Source organism: Xiphophorus hellerii, chromosome 24 (assembly GCF_003331165.1).
Source record: "Xiphophorus hellerii strain 12219 chromosome 24, Xiphophorus_hellerii-4.1, whole genome shotgun sequence".
NCBI classification, from domain to species: Eukaryota; Metazoa; Chordata; class Actinopteri; order Cyprinodontiformes; family Poeciliidae; genus Xiphophorus; species Xiphophorus hellerii.
Window position 1 is genome coordinate 3,267,949 of NC_045695.1, and position 21,552 is coordinate 3,289,500.

At 38.8% G+C, this 21,552-nt stretch overlaps 1 protein-coding gene across 8 annotated transcripts in view; it reads right to left on the reverse strand.

Annotated features, from left to right (window-relative positions):
* LOC116716135 (dedicator of cytokinesis protein 9-like) overlaps positions 1-21,552 on the reverse strand; it is a 47,620-nt gene that overhangs the window by 23,858 nt on the left and 2,210 nt on the right. For 2 of the 8 annotated variants that reach the window (XM_032556998.1, XM_032556995.1), the window contains exons 1-7: positions 11,159-11,302; positions 8,354-8,470; positions 4,042-4,131; positions 2,764-2,846; positions 1,090-1,159; positions 863-958; positions 61-195 (exon numbers count right to left, since the gene is read on the reverse strand). In XM_032556998.1, the coding sequence (XP_032412889.1) occupies positions 61-195; positions 863-958; positions 1,090-1,159; positions 2,764-2,846; positions 4,042-4,131; positions 8,354-8,470; positions 11,159-11,275 (708 nt within the window). In that variant the 5' untranslated portion in view covers positions 11,276-11,302. Of the gene's footprint in view, positions 1-60; positions 196-862; positions 959-1,089; positions 1,160-2,763; positions 2,847-4,041; positions 4,132-8,353; positions 8,471-11,158; positions 11,303-15,936; positions 16,650-21,552 lie in introns of those variants that run through there. The other 6 variants (XM_032556997.1, XM_032556996.1, XM_032556993.1 and 3 more) reach the window with 5 other exon arrangements.

The following is a 21,552-nucleotide window of genomic DNA, read 5'->3' on the forward strand; positions in this document are numbered from 1 at the left end:
TAATCCCAAGCTTTATCCTCAAGTTTAAGTTTCAAAGAATCCTTGCACAGGCAACGTTACCTGAACAACCCCCATGCACGAGTCAAGGAAGATGGTTCCTTTGGGTTCCTTGGAGGTGTTTTCATCTTTGTAGAAGTTGAGGTTGTAGGAGCCGTCACCCAGCTGAGCCAGATGGAAGTATCTCCTCTTGAAGGACTGGAGGATTAAAATAGAGATTGTGAAAACCACAATGTTGTTTATCGGATAATTCTAAAAATAAAGAGGGAGCGGGGCATGGGAAAGCTCCATGGGTATACTGAAAACGTCAAGGGCTATCTATAGCGAGGCCTAATCTGATTTCCAAATGTGCAAGGAAAAAAATGCAAACATTTTGCCTTAAAAGTCATTGAAAACATAAAAGCATTGATTATTGAGGTTCGTTTTCATCTGGACGTGGGTAGAATGAAAAATAAACACCTCTATATAGTTCTAAAGTTCTACAATGCAAAATTGCAAACTTTTTTCAGCAAGATTTAGGAGCTTGTTTTAAGTAAATAATTTATTGATAATGATTTTTTTTTTTTAAAGTACTAGCTCCGCTGGCATACTTTTTTAAGAAGACATTTTCCCCATGTTATAATTAAATGATCTGCTAGTGGAACTAGTACTTTTTCATCAATAATGAAGGATTATTGACTTAAAACAAGCTGCTATATGTTTCTGAAAAGTTACTTGTAAGTCAGTTTTGCTTTATTTCAAGCGAACCAATATTTGCAGTATAAACTAGAGCAAAGGTTTTGTGTTTTTGAAAACTGAGACAAATGAGGATGGATGTTGAACAGAGATTTTTATTTAAGGGTAACATTTCCTCTAGAATGCTCACCCTCATGGTAACACTAATTGCACTGTTCATGTTGCCTTTGTAGAGCCAGCCATGCTTCGACACGCCTCCCCTTTGAGATCCAAGAGAGGCTGCATCCTGGAGGAGATGGGGGAAAAAAAAAAAAAGTTTCATTAAAGTAAATAATACTGCTGTCTACTTGTGTCTCTCCAAAGGAGAAGAGGATCAACAGGACTTCCTGGGTGAAGAGAGATGTTTGGAAACTCTACCTCATCTTTTTCCACGTCTTCGTCTACTTCAAACACGTGGGCAGCAAGCTTCTCCGGTCTCAACACCTTACTGAAGTAGAAAAGTCACATTCATTTCACTTAGTTCGGTTTAAACTTCCTCTTGTCATACAGTCATTTTTCATTATTTAATCATTACATTTTTCATTATTCATTAGCACTGCTACAACTGCCTTCAATTGTGACTTCAAGTCATGCCTAAGAAATTCAAGGTATACATTTTTCAAATGAATACCCATGGTTTCTAATTAGTTAGTGCAACTAAGAACTCCTTCCTGAAGTCAGAGCAGTATGCAGCGGCAAAAAATAAGAAAAAAAAAATCACAGAATTCATATTTTATAATGTTAGAATCTTAAAATGTTCTTTTATGCATTTGTATGTGGTGGCCCACAAAGTAGTGCATAAGAAAGGTAAAATGACTTTTTATTCTTCAAATTACAAATTGGAGGACCAAATTGAAGAGAAGGCTAAAACTGATATTTTTGTGGCAGCATCATGTCAATAGGATTGATGTTCATGGCCTCTCTGTGTGCAATATGTGCAAACCTAGTAGGAACATACCTATAAAAACTTTAAGGTGCCAATTAAAGGGGGTGGAATACAAATGTACATCACAGTTATCAAATGCTTATTTGGAAAAGAAAAAAGAAAAAGTACACAATAAAGTATTTCCCTTCCACTTCACAACTATGCCCTGCTTTGTGATTGTTTACTTCATAATATAAGATACATTGGAGTTTGTGTTTACATGACAAAATATGGAAACATTCAAAGGGTGTAAATACTTTTCAGAAAGTGCGTTTTGCAACCCCAAAAGCACACAAACAGTACTAATAATATAAATTCATTTTCTACCTTTTAGGTTGAAAACTGCAACCCTTTATGAAAGTACAACTCAAACAACACACCGTTTGCCCTTTGACCTTTACACCACCCAACTTTCTCTGAGGAACTACTTCTATAAGCAGTCCAAACCAAGGCCAGGATTTATCTAGTGTCTGCCCTTCCATGACTTAAACATCACACGACATCTGCGGAGTTAATTCCTGCACTCAAGGAAAGCGGCTTGGCCAAGGACGCCCAACGCATTGTTGGAATTTTCCTTTTGTTTTAATGGTATTAGTCAACATTGCTCCTAAAATAGCTGTCTGTATCGGGGTATGAAAAACAAAGGAAGTCCTCTATTGTTGTTGTAGTACCTCCATGGCAGGTATCCTTGCTTCTAGAGCTCTGGCTACATCAGCTACCGGGCAGTAAACAAAGGGCAGAGTCGCTGAGCACAATAAGATTTACTAAATGCCTTAAAGGGAACATTAGCTAAAGAGAACATGTATTTATAGATCCAACGGTCTCATGAATAACATTTAAATTAGTGACGATTACAAGATGAAGAAACATGTTTGAAATAGAACTACAAGTTGCCAAGACATACTAACATTTCAAGTTTAGAGATAAAAACGACAAAGTCTAATGCAATTTACAAAGTGCAACTAAACTGTATCTCTAATCTGACCTTCCATAATGACCAGTCTGCTGCAAAGACTTCCTGTTTCCTCATTTCTGTCTGTATATTTAAAGCTTCAAAAGCTTTAGTGCACTTTAGCTTAGGGCATTTTTGGTCAAAGAATAAGCACATCTGAAATACACACACTCACTGTGGAAGCTGGCGAAAGTCTCCAGAATACTCCTCATACTTGTAGTTGACCACATGCCAGTCAGACTTGTATGTTTTAATGCACTGCAGAGAGAAAGGAACAAAAAAAAGGGTTAGAGGTTATAAGATGAGAGGAAATGAAGTTGAACTGAAGTGGGTTTAGTTATGGCTAAATGAATAAAACACATTTTTATTAAAATGCTGAAGAGGAGCTGCTACTTTGCTCAAAAACATCAGGGAAGTCATGGACTTTCAAATATTTCCAGACAAATATAATAAAAGTTAAGATGTTCAATGTTCTGCTTTTGTATCTGAAACAAAACTGTTAACTAACTTTCACGTTTAGCAAGAAAAAAAAACATCTTAATTTTCAAGCGACCTAGTTAAAGTTCCGGCATGAGCTTAAATGAACTGCTCATGCTCAGAACTCTGTAAGGAGAAACATCGAAATTGAAAAATCAGACAATGGCAAATAGCAAAAGCGTACAAAATACAGCGAGTAGTTGTATTTCTTATCTCAATATGTGTTCTTCAGCTCTCTGAATTCCTCAATAAAAAAAACAAACAATAGAACCCACAATGTCCAAGACAAAAGGTCAGTAAAAATGGAAAAATAAATTCAGGGTAAGAAAAAAAGAAAACATCCAACTGTATAAGTAACCCCAGCTGTTCCAGATGGAGTTATGATGTAATGCCTTGCTACAGCAGAGGGGGACTATCATGTACTGTGCTCTATATTGAGTACCATCCCAAAAATCCAGAGCACAGATTCTCTGACACAACATGGGGTCAAGTGCCAATAAAGTATGGACTCCATCTCTGGACAATAAACGGCACACGTACCGTCAGGAAATCAGAGGGTGGAGAACGCAAATAAAAGTTCACACGAAGGCCAATAGTGACATTCCAAATGTGCAGCAGATGAGTTTTCTCTCCTCCCAAAGCCAAACAAATGATCGGCATTCGTTTGGCATTGTTATTCTCAACAACCCTCTCTGAAATCAAACCAGCTTTACCTGCACAAGAAAATCAAAGCTGTGATTAGCTTAATGTTCAATGAAAGGTACCAGCATCCATCTGGTGTGAAGGGTATGAATTCCAGGTGCTCTAACTACGGCAGAAACAAAGCAAATTGTGCTTGGCTAAAAGTAGATCAAACTTGGCAGCACATCAATCAAAAGGACATTGCAGGGCTTCAGTCAAAGCCTAGCCTTTGGCACTCGTGGAGGGATTTAAAATGGTCAAAGCAGGCTAGCATCCATGGATGTATTGGTTTTACCTCTTGGACAAACAGAGAGGAAGCTTCTTTCTCAGCAGTCTCTGGCACAGTGGAGAGCAGAGTCCGTCCCTGGCGCCGCAGGGTGGAGATCTGAAGGAAGAGAGGCATGAAAAACACATCACACAACGCATCCATTCTGTCAGGCAGGAGGGCAAATTTCATTTTACAAGACCTCAAGATTACAAAATGTACTGATCCCCTTTAATTAATTAACTAAACTACTTTGTCTGTCTTTGGGCTTCCAAAGGTATTTTGAGGCCAGAAGGGATATTTATAAAAACCCTCCAGCGAGTTCTACATCCGCCCCAGAGTCATCCTGAAAACCTTCAAAGGGAGGAGGCCAGGAGGCATCCTCATTAGATGCCTGAACCGTCACAGCAGGTTTAGCTGAAGAAATCCTCTAGGATCTGTGGAACCACAGAAGCAGGAGTCCTTCTGGTTCCTGGATACTTATTTGCTTTTTAAGAAGTCTCCAGAGACAACCAAGACCGAAGGCCTCACTTTAGCACTTCCCATGCTAACGTCTACAACTATACTAACTGAAATCGACAACACTGGTTGCCTCTCAACCATCGAGGTATTGTGTGTCTGCTTTTTATTTCAATGGCCTCTGAAGATACACCGCTATAAATAAATAACACACCATTGTATTACTGTTTAAGGCACAGGTGTCAAACTCCAGTCCTCGAGGGCCGCTGTCCTGCAGTTTTTAGATGTGCCACAAGTACAAAACACTGGAATGAAATTGCTTAATTACCTCCTCCTTGTGTAGATCAGTTCTCCAGAGCCTTAATGACCTAATTATTCTATTCAGGTGTGGTGCAGCAGAGGCACATCTAAAAGTTGCAGGACACCGGCCCTTGAGGACTGGAGTTCGACACCCCTGGTTTAAGGGATACTTGAGAGTATGCCATTTGATCATTAGCAAAACAATAATCAATAGATTTTTTTGTTTTTTTTGTTGCCATTTTGAACATCATGATACATACCTGTATATATTTCAAATATGCTCCACTGGTATGGAATTTATGTAAATTCTATTCAAATCTTGCATTAAAAACAAAGTAACAACATTGCTTCATCTATGCAGATGCACTCTCTGTAATAAAAACGATTCAGTCACCTCGGCATGCTGATTGCTTAGAATGGATCCACCTTACAACAACGGCAAGTGAAAATTTCTAATCTTTATGTAAAACACCAAGTCACTATTTCATATGTAGCTTTTCATTTCATTAATTTAATTGTATACATTCTTAAATTATATAGTCTTATAAAAATCCCTTCTAGTGTGTTTGTGTGTTTTATATGCTAAACACACTGCCAATAGGACAAGATGAGGTGGGCTGAAAGAGTAAGGAGTGACTGTTGTAGGATCTGAGTCAATCCAGTCAAACTCCAGACCCAATTATTTCCCCTCCTAGCCTTATAATGTCAGACAGAGTAGAGTATGGGTCCATAGAAAATGTGCCTCAGGCTGTGAAGGCTATTGAGTCGGAGGGTCTGCAAAATTACTAGAGGCTGCCACTTCCTTTGCTTAAGAAGAGTGCTCTGGTTTTCAACTCAGCTCACAAAAACGAGTTGGACACAGTGACACAATGCCCTCGTTTGTCACAAGTCGCTTGTTCATACACTCTTGAGCTCGCAAGGTTTTAAACGTTCTGCCATATTTGGGTGTGTACACAGGTATTTTGGCTAACAAAATCATATTTGGCTCAATCTGGAAAATTTACATAGCGTTCTTTGATTTCCTTTTCTTCTTCTTCGACTTTAAATGCGTCTAAATTGTCTTACGTTGGCTGCTCCCTTTAGGAAGCACCACAGCAAATCATTTCTTGTCCATAATTAGAAACTCTACTACATGCAGAATCACCTGTGTGTATTCTGACTTTCTTCAAGTGACATTAATTCCCCCTTCGTCCAAATCACACCATCACCATCTCAGCTTTTGTCCACCTTCTCTTTTCACTCACTATAGATCACAAAGTCATCTGCAAACATCCAAATTGGAAATTCTTGCCACATTTCTGTTAGTATGTCCATACACAGTGTGAACAAGGAGCTCAAAACTGATTACCATGAATTCATCCTCACTACTGGGTCAATGTCTTGCACCATCCTCACATGCATCTTTGTCACATCTGAATTCATCAAATAGTATAATAATAAATGGATGCGTGTAAATGAGATAAAGTTCTTAAATAAAAAAGGTAAATTTTTTTGCAAAGGTAAACAGTGTAGAGGTTCACCTTTTAGCAGGGTAAAAACCCGAAATACACAGCTGGTGATACCTGGAATCTATTTTCCAATACTCATTAATTGTATATATTTTTGTTAATTGCATTTATTTACATACAGTATACTTTCCCAATAGGGATCTGTGAATTTTTAAATGCCATTCCACCAAATTAATATCAACTATTACATTGTAGAACTACACACAGGTGGACACTATTTGCAAATCAAGTGCTTTGTGAAGGTAATTGGTAACACTGGATTTTATTTTAATCTCAGAGTAAATAGGATTGAATACAACAAAGACTTTTACTTTTAAATGATTTGTAAAGCATGTAACATCTTCCTTCCTCTTCTCAATTATGCACTACTCTGTGTCGGTATATCACATATGATAAAATAGAGCCTAATAATAAAATAGAGTGAGGTTTGTGGTTGGAATGTGATGAAAGTGGTATAGGAAGCATGAATGATTTTGCAGAGCACTACATAAACAAAGAGTAGTGACCTTTGTTGTGTGGCTAATGTGTGGTTAATCTATAACCACACATTTAATCTCTTTTCTCTCATTAAATCTCTTTTGTCTTTGATAGGTTTGTGAGGATGTGTGTTTACAGAGAAATTAGGGATTTGTCAGTTCAGCATGTCCCCCACAAATGCAGGACATTGTTGTGTGGAACTTTAAAATCCTTGTAAATTCAAAACAGCGGGGAGAGGACTGATGAGTCAGAGCTTTACTCTGACTCATCAATGGACTCCGGCCATTATTAAACTCTGCTTAAAGGAGCATTATTATGTGTTTTCCAAGCACACAGTATCATTTTATAGCACAATCAGTTCTTATAGTTTACACAGCTGAATGGTTGAGAGTAAAGGATTTCTCATACATGCATGAAAGAATCAAGGCAACACTCCAGGTGTGTTTTTGATGAGGGAATAACATTACAACATTATGTAAAGCAATAGAAAGTTGATTTAACATAATATTGTTGCTTTAAAGATTCCCCTATTGATAAGCAGCAGAAAGGTGGATCAATCAAAATCTTGATCTAATCATTATTTCAACAACAGTAAGATATTGAGCTAGCTCTACCTCCAACTTAATTATTCAGTTGAGTCAGGATCATCTGAATGCAAACATCACTAGCACAGAGTAATGCTCAAACCCAGATGCCTATAGCCTAAGTTTTACTTAGTAAACAATGTATACAGTTCCATACTATTTCAGTGTTGACTGAAAGGAAAAAATATAGGGTTTTTTTATCCTCCTAAAAACATACCAAACTATGAACCCCTACTCTTTAAATCAATGTTTATCAGTGTTGGAGTGCAGTACTTGTTCTTGCCACACCCATGTGTCTGGCTGTTTAAATGCTTTGTGTCTCTCAGCCCAGTGATGTGAAACATGTGGTGGGTTGGACAGATGGACAGACTGGGTCAAACCACACAGACACTTGCACACACACAGGAACACACACTGGTTGTGGATAGTTACTAACAGAGACAGCCTTATAATGAAAACCACCAATCATCGACCGATTGCACAATAATCTAGGAGTAGGCTGGATGTTCCTTTATAAACATTCAGTCTTGGATTCAATATATTTTAGTTCATATACAACGATGAGTGTATTTTATTTCAAGGTAACCTCATCTAGTTTCATTATTTTTACTGCAAGTGATGACTGCAGTAAAAACTAAGAAGCAGATAAAGGTGAAAACCTGAGAGAACTAACTTTAGAACTAGCTTTTGAGAATCTGAGAATTCAAGAATTCGAAGTGAAAATGCAAAAGCAGAATTCAAAAGGGAGCACTAAAGATACCAAAGATGGAGAAATAGTTCATATTGGAGAGGCAGACACTTTTATAAACAGCTAAAAGTCTGACCATAGACACAGTTTTAAGTAGAAGTACTTCACATTTCTACGCAAGCAACATCAGTTTGAATGTAAAAGATATTTCCCTATGCATCTTATTGCTTAATAACGTTGTGAATGTTGTAAAAATGCATTTTATTTTTGGAAAAGGAAGCAAATGTAATAAATCCATCAACATGCTCAGAGTTGCTCTTGCTCACCTGGAAGTCCTCCGTAGGAAACTGCAGCATATCACGCAGAACATCGCTTATGATCTGGGTCTTCCTCTGGAGGAGAACATTCTCATAGTCCAGAGGCTCTATGATCTTTGGTTTTACCTGCAGGAACAAAACACAACATTAGGCCAGCCTTTTCAACTTTCGTTTGATTTATCATAAAGGAACTGTGCCTGTTCAACAACAACAACAACAGGACCATTTCATATGTTCTGGACGCATTCACAATGGTAAATTTGTAGCATTCAACAAGTTGCTATTGTCCTTTCGCTGGCAGCTCTAGATACAGGAACTGGCACAATGAATATGGGCAACAAGAGGAGGAGATGTTGGATGACGGAAGGGGTAGGGGAGCGAGCAAGAGATTGTGTGAGTATTTGTACCAGTCGCAGTGTCACAGGCTCACGTTCAGTATCTAAAGAAGTGGCCACTGCAGCTCATGGAATCATTTTTTTCTCAGACGTACACATTACTTCTTTATACCAGTGTGCAACAGAGACAGATCTACACCAACTGGCCACTTTATTGGCTGCACCTTGTTAGTACTCATCTTCAGAACTGCTTTTATGCTTTTATTCAGTAACATTCCTCTGAGATTTTGGCCCCACACAGCATTACGCAGTTGCAGAGAATTTGTCCGTAGCACATCCATCCATCACATCTCGAAGCTGTGGTGGAACCGTGTACTCCCTAAATAAGAGTCTTCATTCTAGATGATATCATTGAAGCAAAAAGAACTGCCTAGGCATTGATGTTTGACAGTAAATTAGATAGCAGAGCTCTGTTCCCGATGTTATACTCCCTTGACACTGCAGATCTCAGCTGTTGCATTCCACAGGAAAACCCCTGAGTTTGGTCTCCCTTAAAAATAACCTTATCAACTGGGATTTAGGTATCCAAACCTCTAAAAATGTGGATGTGTTTTCTTAGTAAAGTTTGAGAACAAAAATACACCGATAATTAACAATACAATAAGCAGCAGATGCACAGTTCTCTCTGAAGTTAGATAAAGGTGTAATGTTATGTTGCTAAAAATTTATGATTTGTACAGAGAGGAGAGTGATACGCAATAAAAATTCTTGTCTCTTCACACCAAAATGCACTATTACGCGAGTCTGGTATAATTATGATAAGTTAGGGGTTTGTATACTGGCAATATGGCTCAACATTCAGGGCATCATGACATTGGGGGGTAGCACAATATGGCACCAGGGGACAAATTAAGTAAAAAAAAAGTCATGCCTAAGTTGTGCACTGAAAAGGTATTGCATGTCTGGTAGGAAAACAGGTTTCACAGCATTACTGCCTGGAAATCTATTATATAATTTACAGCTTTGGTATTCATTTTAAAACACTTGGGTATCAAAGTTTAGTTCACAAAATTAGGATTGGTTGCTTACTATTGATATTGAAGCTTATGAGATCCATCTGAAAGCAACTTGACCTCGTAGTCGCTAACTGTCAAACTTTAAAAGATATAATTTAAATACAACATGATGTTAAATGCTTCAACATTTGAAAGTTGCGATTCTCAGATGTCTCAGAATTGAGATGCAACACACCTGCCAAGGAATATTTTGACATATGAAAAAAAAAAAAGCATCCTAGCTTAGCTGGAGATCAGTGCATCAGATTGGGAATTCACCTAATGAAGCACTGAAACATAAGGCAAATATGCAATAGTATTTCAAACTTCATCAAAAGTTGAAGAATGAATTTTATAAGCCATAGACAAGTAAACAGCTAAGCATAGTCGCAATTACGGGATCACTTTTGGCATAGCATCTTCAATAAAATATATTAGTTTATATAAGACTTGTAGCCCAGGTAGAAAGGTACTAGTAGGCAGCAAATGTGTTGTTAGATCAGACACTCTGCTTACTGAGGCTGTTAGTCTGAGCCATGTTCATTATGCCTACAACAATACAGAATGACGGATTATGAAAAAATTGTAAGTGGACTTAAACTTTATAGTGCATTTTAGTCATACTGACCAGTTGAGTGACACTTGCCCAAACCCTCACCAATATAAAGATCAGTCTATTGTCTGAGGTCTATTGTCTTGGCCAAGGAGAATTATACATGTAATGGGGCAAAATCTCAATCAAACCAATGACCACAATCACATAATACTAAGCTTCTAGTTGGTAGACACGGAATTGATTTATATTATTTGGATTAGCCTCTTGGACTTGATTCAACAAACACATGAGGCCAATTAAACACATGTCTGGCTGTAGATTTACGGTAAGTTTTGATTTATTTAAGCGATTTTCCCAGTGATGCAATGCAATGACCCCCTCCAAATTTCTCAGCCCTGTGGATGTTAAAGATGGCCTGATAAGCATAAAGTTATAAGCCCCAGTTTATCATGAGATTCTGGCCAGGCAGACAAGCAGCTGTGAACTCAGTGGCTTTCCAGGGTAACTTTCCAGTAATTAACTAGCATTAATGCATTTCATATGTGCGTCTGAGGTTTATTGTGACGACATCGTTGATTAAAGAAAAACATCCATTTGAAATTAAAAATAAAATTTTGTTTTGTTAAAAAAAAAAATTATTATTTTAACACAAACATTTAATCAGACTGGCCAAAATCTTGGACTCTGGTGCACAGGAAGGGTTAATGAACAAATCAAGCAACAAGTGTTCCACTTCCAAAAAAAGATCCGCTCCCTTGAGACGCATAGAGTCAAGCTGATACTTCCCATCATCAAGTCGGGCCCTTTGAAATATATTTAAAGCAGCTTCTGAAGGATTCAACACAAAGTGGAATAGGAACATACTCACCGCTGGCACCTGTGGCACTCCTTCAACTTCTGCCTCAATCTCAGCCAAACTTTTGTACTGCTGTGGACTCTCTATCACCATCTCCCTTTTAGGGGCTTTGGCTGTTCGACACTGCATGGTGGTCAAGTCCTGCCGGTGCACACCTTATGGCCAGGCGGAAGATGGCATTTCAGAAAGCTGTCTTCTGTCTCCAAAAGTTTCAAGAGCTTTGATGACGTCCAGCGAGTTTCCCTCTTTTTACTCAACCATGGGCCCGGCCTCCCTTTCCCTTTCTCTCCCCTGCTCTGTCTCTCATCAGAAACACATGACTCCTCCCACCCTCACAGCTGTACAGATGTAAGAATGTGCGCAGCAGGAGAAGGAGAGGACGTACAACAACCCCTCCCTCATTAAAAACTTGGAAAAGACCCATGGATCATGTCATCATGTTCCAGCCCCACCTGCCTATTTATCTACAGTCTTGATAAAAAAGAAGGACATCCTCTCTGGACATAACAGTCAACCTCAACTGTACAAGACGAACGCACAAGGAGGATGAATTTAGAAAAACATTACCTAAATTGTAAGAAATTTTGTGAGACAAATAAGCAAAAATGACAAAAGACTCACATGTTAATACTCAAGACATGTCCGTTGTGAAAACATATTGTTCATCAGAACAGTATATCAATAAAAACACTTCAGCACAAACCATGAGATTTCTTGAACACTGGGACGGATGAAGGGAAATGAGACAATCTACCACAATAAACACAATGCCTTTTAGAGATAACTAAATACAGCATATCAGTACAAACACCTTCCAGCTGTCCAGCAAGGGGGTGGAGCACTGACAATTTGGTCTATTTTTGTAGGCGCTGAGTCAAAAATAAAAGCCAAAATGTGATCGTATTGGTGCGACTCTTGAAGGTTGGGCCAAAAAACACGAGGACAAAGTTGTTGGTACTCCTCTGTTAATGACTGGAAAACCCACAAGGTCACTAAAATAACTGATAAAAGCAATGATAAATAGCAATTTACTGACAGTTAACCAATGAAAACCAGACATTGCTTTTAAGAATGTGGATCAATTTTTAAAAAGAAACTAAAGAAAAAGATCTGGACAAAAATGATGGTACTGTTAAAAAAAAGTAAAATAATTCAACCATAGGGACATGGTAAGTTAACGTATGTCCTCTAATTAGCATTATCACCAGAGCTGATATATCAAATTAAAGTTGCAGTACATAACATTTACAAAAGTATGTCACTATGTCAATAATCTGTGCAAATCTATGCAAATATCAAATACCTGCATTTTCAAAACTACTTGTCAAGTTGAAGAAAATCCCTTTATTTTGCCTTTGAAGTGCTTCTCATGCTGATTACTCTGAATGATCAGTTTTCCTGTAAGACAGACTCTACAAAAGCCTCAAAATAACTGAGCAGTAACAGTAACAATATTTCTAGAGTCAACACTGGCACTGCTACTTTTCCTCCACTTTGAACTGCTTCTCTGGTATTTCTACAACATCAGACTCCCACAGCAGGGTCACTTCCTCCTTCTCCGGCTCTAAGGTGCAACACACAATCTCTTGTTAAAGTTTAAGGACTCGGGAAGAGCTTCCCCGGGTTTCTTGTAACACTCAGCTCTCTCTGTGGACAGTTGCTGTCTTTTCATCTTCTAGCAGAAAAGAGGCCTCAGTTCAGCTGTTCCTCTCACACTGTGTTTTAAAACCATGACACTGATAGCGTTCAGACAAAAAAAACATGCTGTGTTGTGCACAGCGCCCACATATCAGTGATGTTTTGAATCTTTCTGACTCAAAGAGAATGATTAATATCCAACTGTCTCCATTGGCAGAGGAGTTAGAAGAGCATCTGAGTGCACAAACTGAGGAAGAGGGGAGGCAGGATGACAAGCAAAGGGGTCAGGATGACTTCAAAGGCTGTCGTTCCTCCGCTGCAGTTTCAGCACCATCGCCGCTAAGAAAGTTTAGCACAAAAGTAGGCGAGCATGTGCTTGAGCGCGAGCTTTACTTTCTGCACTGCAGGGTTCTCAGATCATTTGCATAAGTTGTTTCAACAGTGCCAGCTTCAAAGGGACAGGCTGAAATGCACCTCTCAGAGAGACCACATCGTAGAAAAACACAGGAACGGGGCTGGAAGCTCTGAAGCATAACCACCCTGTGTAGCAGTGCAATCGGCTGAGGTGTCATGGAAAATCCCTCAAAAGACACACAGATATTTATCAGATCTACTAATAGTTGTGCTGATTGATGTACTCGTAGTTTGGTCACGGCAGCTAGTTACCATTCTTCCCTAATTAAAAGCTGAGGCTCCATAGGAATTAAATTTCGCCCCAATAGCTAATCATTCTTCTCTGGTCAAAATCCTAGAATCCACGAAACGGAAGAAAGTCTTGGCTAACGTATATGTTACAAATAAAATCATCATAACAGCAGATATATTTCCCACAGTTAAAATTGGTTTTGATAAAGCTCTTGTGACTTTGGTGCATAGGAAGGACACAAATGAAGCCACAGTTGCTCATTTAAAATACAAAATAAAAAAACATGCGGAGGAATCCCCTTAAGCTGGTGTTTCCTGTTGCTACCCCTTTAAAAGATTCATCAAAGCTTCAAAGCTTAGAAACCCTAAAACTGTTTAAACTCGTCAAGTTATGTTAGTCCTATTTAGCAGGTAACTTTTTAAAGGTTTGTGTTTGAAAATATAATACAGATTCAGGGTTTTTTCCACCTGGAAAAGCTTTATTCACTGCTGGAAATGAGAGAAAAAAAATTACTGCTTTATTTAAAATAGCCCATATTGAAGCTTTACTATCCTCCATTATGGCTATAATATATTGCATCATTCTGCCCCTATAGAGCCAAACGTCATATGGTGACAGTGTCACCAGCCCTGCATGATAATCAGCCCGTTGTCAAGACGCCGTCCGCACTGAAGTCATCCTCCCTCATTATCGGCACTCTCACACCATCAAACTTCCCAGAGCTACCCACTGGTACCATGTTAGTGATACCACAAGTGTTATTGTGTCTAAGAAAGTGATCATACATGGAGTGAGAACAAATCAATTCGCAGGGCCATCTGTGGAAGAGCTTAAAAGAAAAAGATGAAGCTCTCACAGAGGGAAGAAAGGGGGGAAGGGGCTGGAGAGGGATGACGTCCATTTGTTTTTACTCAGCTTGAACCAATTAGAACACGTGAGCCCCCTACACCCTTCCCAAGAGGTGCGCCCAAAGCCCCAACGCTTGCGCACGTAAGAAGAGACGAAGCTCTAAAAGTCTAGAGAGAATTGCATAAGGCCGGGCTTGACGTCATGTTTGGGAGTCAACCGTTACTACAGGCTCCCTGAAGAGACGAAGTGTCAGAATGCTGCTTATAAAGCAGAGAAGATCCAACCTGTTGTACACCTTATAATAATAACAATATACCTAAATCCACTGATCTGTCGCAAAGCTAATGAAAGTAAGAATGTAAACACTTTCCATTAAAGGGAGCGCAACAAAGCATTAAAACATAATAAGAGCCAATAGGTAGTGCAAGAAAACACATGAGAGATGGGAGTTTCCTTAGTGCTAATGACATCAGACTTCTTATAGGTACTCACATCTCCTGAAGTGCAGAAAGTCCCTAAATAGGCTTGGCTTTCAAGACGATGTCACATACAGACACATCTGTGTCTATGTCCCATTATAATGACAATACATTTGCTAATTTCTTAATTTAACATAAACAAACATATAAAAAGCCTAGCAGTAGGCTATGCCAAAGTTACAGTGATGTCACAATTAAATGTTTCAGATGATTAAACAATTTTAATATCAGGCAGAAATAACCTGAGTAAAAACAAAAAAGTTTTTATGGTATGAAAAAAATATATTATCAAGTCTTATATGAAAATATGATTTCTTCATCTCTTAATTCAAGTTACTATGTCCAGGTTAGAGTAGCTGGTTACAACAGGATTCATTTCTGATCGTCCATTCAGCGCTCCACCATCACACCCATCTTATAAAAGGAGAGCTCACATTGTTACCAATGTAAGGTCCTCATTGTCTCTCGTGGGTATGATGTTCAGTCTTGGCACTGGTCCTGTTTCATTTCAGCTTCCAGGAAATGTCAGTTCCTACGCAAAGAAGTACCAGAAGAAGATGCTAACAGCCATACCTGGTGTAAAACAGTTGGGCAAATGTTGGATTTAGGATCTACGCTCATATTTAAATAAAGCAGAAGAACAAAATTAAAGACTGAGTGACTCAACCAGCTGTTATCACCATGGACAGTTATCGCATATCCCATTTAGGAATGGATTGAAAAGTGCTCACTCGGTGGCAAATATATCAATACACCAGCACCATCAACCTAAACCATTGAGAGAAGGCAAGATAGAATAATGCCTTCATGTTTTGTGGAACAAATTCTAACCAATCATCTGAATTGTATAACAGAAATTAAGGCTCAGCAGACTAGGAATATATTTATAAACTGTTATTTTTCAATGCTTAATGTGAGAATGTGTGAAGTGTAGCCTTAGTTTCTCTCTATATTGTGAATTCAGAAGTGGTTTTCCATCAACTTTGGTTGTAATAAGTGTTCATTTGAGCTACTGTTAACATATTATCATCTCAAACTAGTCGGCCCATTTCCCTCTTATATTAGCAAAGAATTTTCATTCACAAAGCAGATGCTCAATGGACATTTCAGTGTGGCTAACTGTTCCAGAACTGGTCAAAACACAGCAACTTTGAGGTTAGAGTAGAGCAATTGTTTACCAGAGCAGTGGTGGGTATCCATTGATGAGATCCCCAAAGACTCTGCGCTTCCTCTTCCTCCTCCAGAGCCCCCAGCTCCACAGAACCTTTGACATAAGTACAGTTCCTCTCGAGGATGGAACGCAACCCCTCCAACAGAACCACACTGGTTGTGCACCCCATGATGACAACGGACACTCGCTTCCCCAGTGATCAAGAGCCTCCACTGCAGGTGGCAGTAGGATCAGAAGCCCAAAGCATATCTTCCGAACTTTACCTTTGTCTTAAATCAAGGCAAAGCCTTCTTACAGGTGGACTGAAAGGGTTGACGTCCACGGTTGAGGAGACTCAGAATTATCCACTGTTGTTATTATCCAAGACTCTGTATATCGGAAAGCAGAAAGTCTTGGGAGACCGGTCGGCGAATTGTATCCTCCTGTGTGATGCTCAGCAGTGACGAATGAGGGATGAAGGATGGTGTGTGTTCATTCAGTCCATTCATTCGAAGCAGGGCGTCAGCTTGTTTGACTCTTCTTCCTTCCTCACTCCTGCTGGGGGGCGATACGAACGTCGAGGCACTTGCTCTCTCTCCAGTTTGCCTTCTCTCCTCCTTTTCCTTACCCTTGTCATCAATCACTCAAGCCAGCCGCTTTCATTTGTTAACTCCTCCGTCTCTCTCCTCCTCTCAGTCGAAAAAGCCTAGTCACTTCTCTGACTCTGCAGAGCTTTCCACACAGCATAAGCAGACTGTTACAAACAAAGACGCACACACACAAACTACCCCCACATAAATCAGCTGGCGTAGACAATGTTTTACTCTTTCTCCCTGCGTCTTTCCCTCCTTCCTCTTTCTCCCACTGGCAGTGGTATTACAAGTGTTGTAGTCATCCTTCTGATGTCATTCGAATATTCTCAAGGGCATTACAAGGATTAATTACACTTCTTTTGTCTGTGCTGCTGGATAGCAGATAAAAATTAACCGACGCATTGTTGTTATTTCCAACACAAAATAGCACGTAATTATGAAGCAGAAGTAAAATGAGAGATTTTTTACAAAGTGCAATGTAAAAAGTTTAGTGAGCATTTACATTGCTGTGGTCGGCTTAATCCAGATTACCATCAACTTCAACCAGCTTTTTTATCCCTGTTGAAGAAAAATCATCTCCACGGTATGATGCTGCCACCACCATGTGTCTCCATCAGGATGGGCGTGCATTTAGTCTTTCAAATATAGTCTTTCAACAATACCACTGGTTACATCAGATTTCATTTCATCTTTGGTGTACTTTTATTAATTTTTTGGACGCCTTCACAGGATTCACTGCACTGTTATTTAGAGCTGTCAGAGTTAAGGGGACTGTAAACAAATATCATGCTTCATTTTCCTTCCACTTCACAAATATGCACCACATTGTTCTAAAATCCAATTAGAATAAATACAAATTTAGGATTTAAATTTAAAATGTTTTGGGGGTTTATAAGCTTAGAGAAAGACATTCTTTGTTGAGAGAGATCATTGATTATGAAGAAGTGGTAAATTAAAATTAACAAAAAGACTCCTGCTGTGAGAAGAATAGTACATTAATATTTTTTCAATTTTGCTCTGAGGAGGCATAACTCTTTGTCTTTACATGTTGGAATTCCTGCAGCATGATTGCTTCTCCACAGTGCAATAAGAGCCTCTAAGGCAGATGACGTGCATCACTGCTGCCTCCAACAGTCTGTTAAAAACTCTGCAACTGCACTGAAATCTGATGACTCACTGGAAAAAAAAAAAACCCGGCCCTTACCTCATTTGTCAAAACAGATCCAGAGAGAAAATTCCTCCACGGCCACAAGAACTACAGCATGCACAAATTCTGCCAGGCCGACTGCAAGTCTGAGCAAAATTCACCGGCAGGCCTACTTATGAAAGCATTGAGAGGAATAAAAGGAAAAATGAACCACAGCAGGCAACTTTCACTACAATAGGCTGACCACCATAAAGATTTCAATAACTTATTTACTTTTTGACATGTTAAAAGTAAACCTTCTTTTTTCAGGGCTTTTATTCTGGGTGGAATGATTATACTGCTTTAGTTTCTAAAACCTTGCTTTGGGCTCACAAATCTAAATTTATAGTGAGTTATGTTTAATTCATTCTCCATTAAATCTGCAAATGCACAAATATATACGTACATACAATACATATTTGGTTAAATTAACAAAACCTGTCAACTGTCTCCAAAAAGTAAGTAATCATAATTCAGTTAGTGGGCGTTCCAATGCCTTTGGTATATTTTATTAAATGATTAAAGTGAATTTATGTGTTTATATTTCTGCCTATTTGTAACTTTTGATCCAAAAGGATCAGAGAAAAACCACAAGAATTATAAACTTGTGGATTCAACTTGTTTTTTGTTTTTTTAAAACACAATGATGCTGTTTATTCCAGAATTATTCCACCATGAAAAAATAACTAATCCCCAAGCGCCCACATCTGATAGTTATTGTAAAAAAAACCCAAAAAACATAGAGTACCAGGGAAATGTTTAGATATGTATTCGCATCTTTTTCTGCTTCACAATTTAAAATTAAAAGTCAAAACCACTGCTAATCAAAAAGAACAAAACATCTCACATCAGACAAAAACAACAACAAAACAAACAGCTACGAGGTATAGTGGGCAATTAATTTTTATGCAGGTTTAGGTTGGCTTTGGATGGCCTTTTCTTTACTAAATGAAACCATCATTTGAAAACTGCGCTTTTGTATTTTCACAAACCAGAGACCCTGTTCTTCCACTGTCTTTGTCCTCATTTCTTCTCCAATTTTGCAGTAGTTTGTAAGGGAAAAAGAAAATTGGGTTAATGATCATGACTGTTAGAGCCGAATCTGGGTCGCACACATGTGATTTAGATATTGAGAGTCTCATGAAAGGCCTGCAGGTATTGTCATGGACTGGAACATCATCTGTGTGCAGAAAGACTTTATCCAGACTAGCCTTTGGCAGAATTTACCAACCAGTATAAGGAGTCATATTCCTGCTTATTTGTCTGGACGTTTTTCTAAGTGGGTCTCTCAGTTGAGGTGCTCCAGTTTTACCCATTACCACATAAGTTGGCCACCTGAGGGGAACGTTTTCATATTAAATGGTTATTTTTATGCTAGACAGAGCTTGGATTGAAACGATGTCAGCTGGCTTGAAGCACATTTTTAAGGTCGCTACCCATTCCACCCCCCAACCCCTCATACAAAACTGGCTGCTTTTTTGAGGTTGTCTTAGTTGCGACTATATTAAAGTCATTCAGCTGGAAGAGAAAGAAAAAATAAAAATTCCTCCCACACAGCACCAAAAAGTCACACACAGAGGGTGTGATGTAAACCATCACACCCTCTGTGTGCAGGGATACAGTTTAGATAGTCTAAATAGCTCAAAAGTTGATTGTTGTAACAGATTTTAAAGAAAAAAAAAATTAAATAAACAAGCGATATGGATGCCTTTGCAAGCTTTCATCCTAAATATATTTATGTCACGGATGAGAGCGTCGCAAAACATGAGCAGGTCGAAATGACAAGGAAAAGAAACCACATGACCAGAAAATCAGTAGCTTTGGCTTCTCAGAACAACAGAGCTCAGCAGAGAACCACATTCCATATCAACTTCTGCATCGTGGCACAGATATAGGTCAGCAGCGCTAAAGCATCTGCAAATCTACAGATTATCTAGTAGCGGGTTTTTAACACTCTAATCAGACCAAATCCTCTGGAGTAGAGTTGACTCTTAGTTCACCGATTTAGCTACTGTACCTAAAAACTGGAGATGGCAGGAAGGTCTCAGGAGGTTCAGGACAGGAGCAAGAAATTAACTTGAGGTATTAAAAAAGAAACATTCGGAAGCTCTGTTGCATTGCCAACAGAGCTTATTTAAAAGAACAGAGAGAGGAATGAAGCCAACAGAGACTTCACTGCCAACATTTCTCACATTTGGAAGTCATTTTTAAACCTGCAGGGGCCGCCTTTATGGCTTGGCCTCTGCTGCGTTTACCAAGCAGCCCCACCTATTTAGTGTTATCTACGCAGGTTCAAAAAAGTATTTGCTGCATTACAGTTTTATTTGTTATTTGGTTCTTTTTTCAAACTTCAAGTTCAGATAAAACACATTTTAGTATCAAAGATAACCATAGCAAATGAACCAATCTGGTTCTATGCGATTGTTCTCCAAGCCAATTCATCCACAGGGAATGAATTACTTCAATTGTATTTGTGTTTTGTACTTCGACTAGACCATTTGAAAAATCCCAATTTTGCTCTTTTTGAGCCTATGAGATGTGAATCTGCTGATGTGAATCTATGGTTCCATCTGTATCCAGAAAAACTTAAATTCACCAGAAGACAGAGTCAGGGTAGGAAATAGCAAAGGTGTGGTATTAAAATAGCCATAAGAAAAAAGGCAATTAAAAAATTTTAACAAAAAAAAAAAAAACTATAGTCAAAGTTTTAATCTGTAAATGTGTTTTGAAGTTAGATTTTAAAACAAAGCCTGGCTGATGTGTACTGTAAAGTCTCAGCAGCAATTAACGATCTGGTTCAGTTTCTGAATTTTAATCGAGTCTTTGGAATGTCTAAACGCATGACAAAGAAAAACAGGGAACAACACAGTTAAAGCATGTTAAAATTAAAGGATTTTGAAAACATTTTTCAATTTAACTGGAAGCCAGTGAGGCATGGCTAAAAGCTCATTCCTTGGGTGTGGCGTAGGGGATAAACGTGACCCATGTTTGGAGGCCTTGAGTCCTCGACATGGCCGTCGCGGGTTCGACTCCCAGACCTGACGATATTTGCCGCATGTCTTTCCCCCTTTCCTGTCAGCCTACTTTCATATAAGGGACACTAGAGCCCACAAAAGACCCACTGGAGGGGTAAAAAAAGATCTTTCCTTGTAGCTGTTTTAAAAAAATCAAACTGCAACGTTTTTTTACCTGCTGAAGTCGAGTGAACAGGAGAATCAAATATGGAAGTCATAAACTTGAATCACTCTTTCTGTTTTTGTTTTTTTTTCTAGATAATTTTGGTTTGGTATTTGCCAATTGCCTCCTACAAGTGTTGTTTGATCTGACTCTCATTAAAGTGCAAGAAACTTACTGCCATCCAACTTTGGACATCAGTAAGACAATAAGGTGATGCTTAAGGCAGCACAAGCTCGTGCGTTTTACTGGACGATAAACTTGATAGTCGTCTGCATAGAGATGAAAAGGACTTTTGTGTTTGCAAAGGTTTGAAGCTAGTGGAAGTAGGTAGAGACCTACCACTACTACCTACCACTGTAGGTCCAAGAATGGAACCTTGGGGTACCCAACAGACAGAGCAGCAGGGGTGGTGGAAGTAGTATTAATATTACACAAGATTCTGTCCAAGAGGTATAACCTAAATCAATAAGGAGCTCAGCTAATGATGCTAACCCACTGTTCCAGCCTGGAAACTTTTTAAGTCCAACGGCACAAGAGTAAAGTGAACAGAGTCAGGCTGTACTGCATAGTTTTCCCCATAAAATATGAAATAATTATTTGAAAACAGCATTCTGTTTGAGTTATCTTCGTCTGGAATTAAAATGTACTTGATGCCCTGAAACAAACAAACGTGACAAAAAAAAAAAAA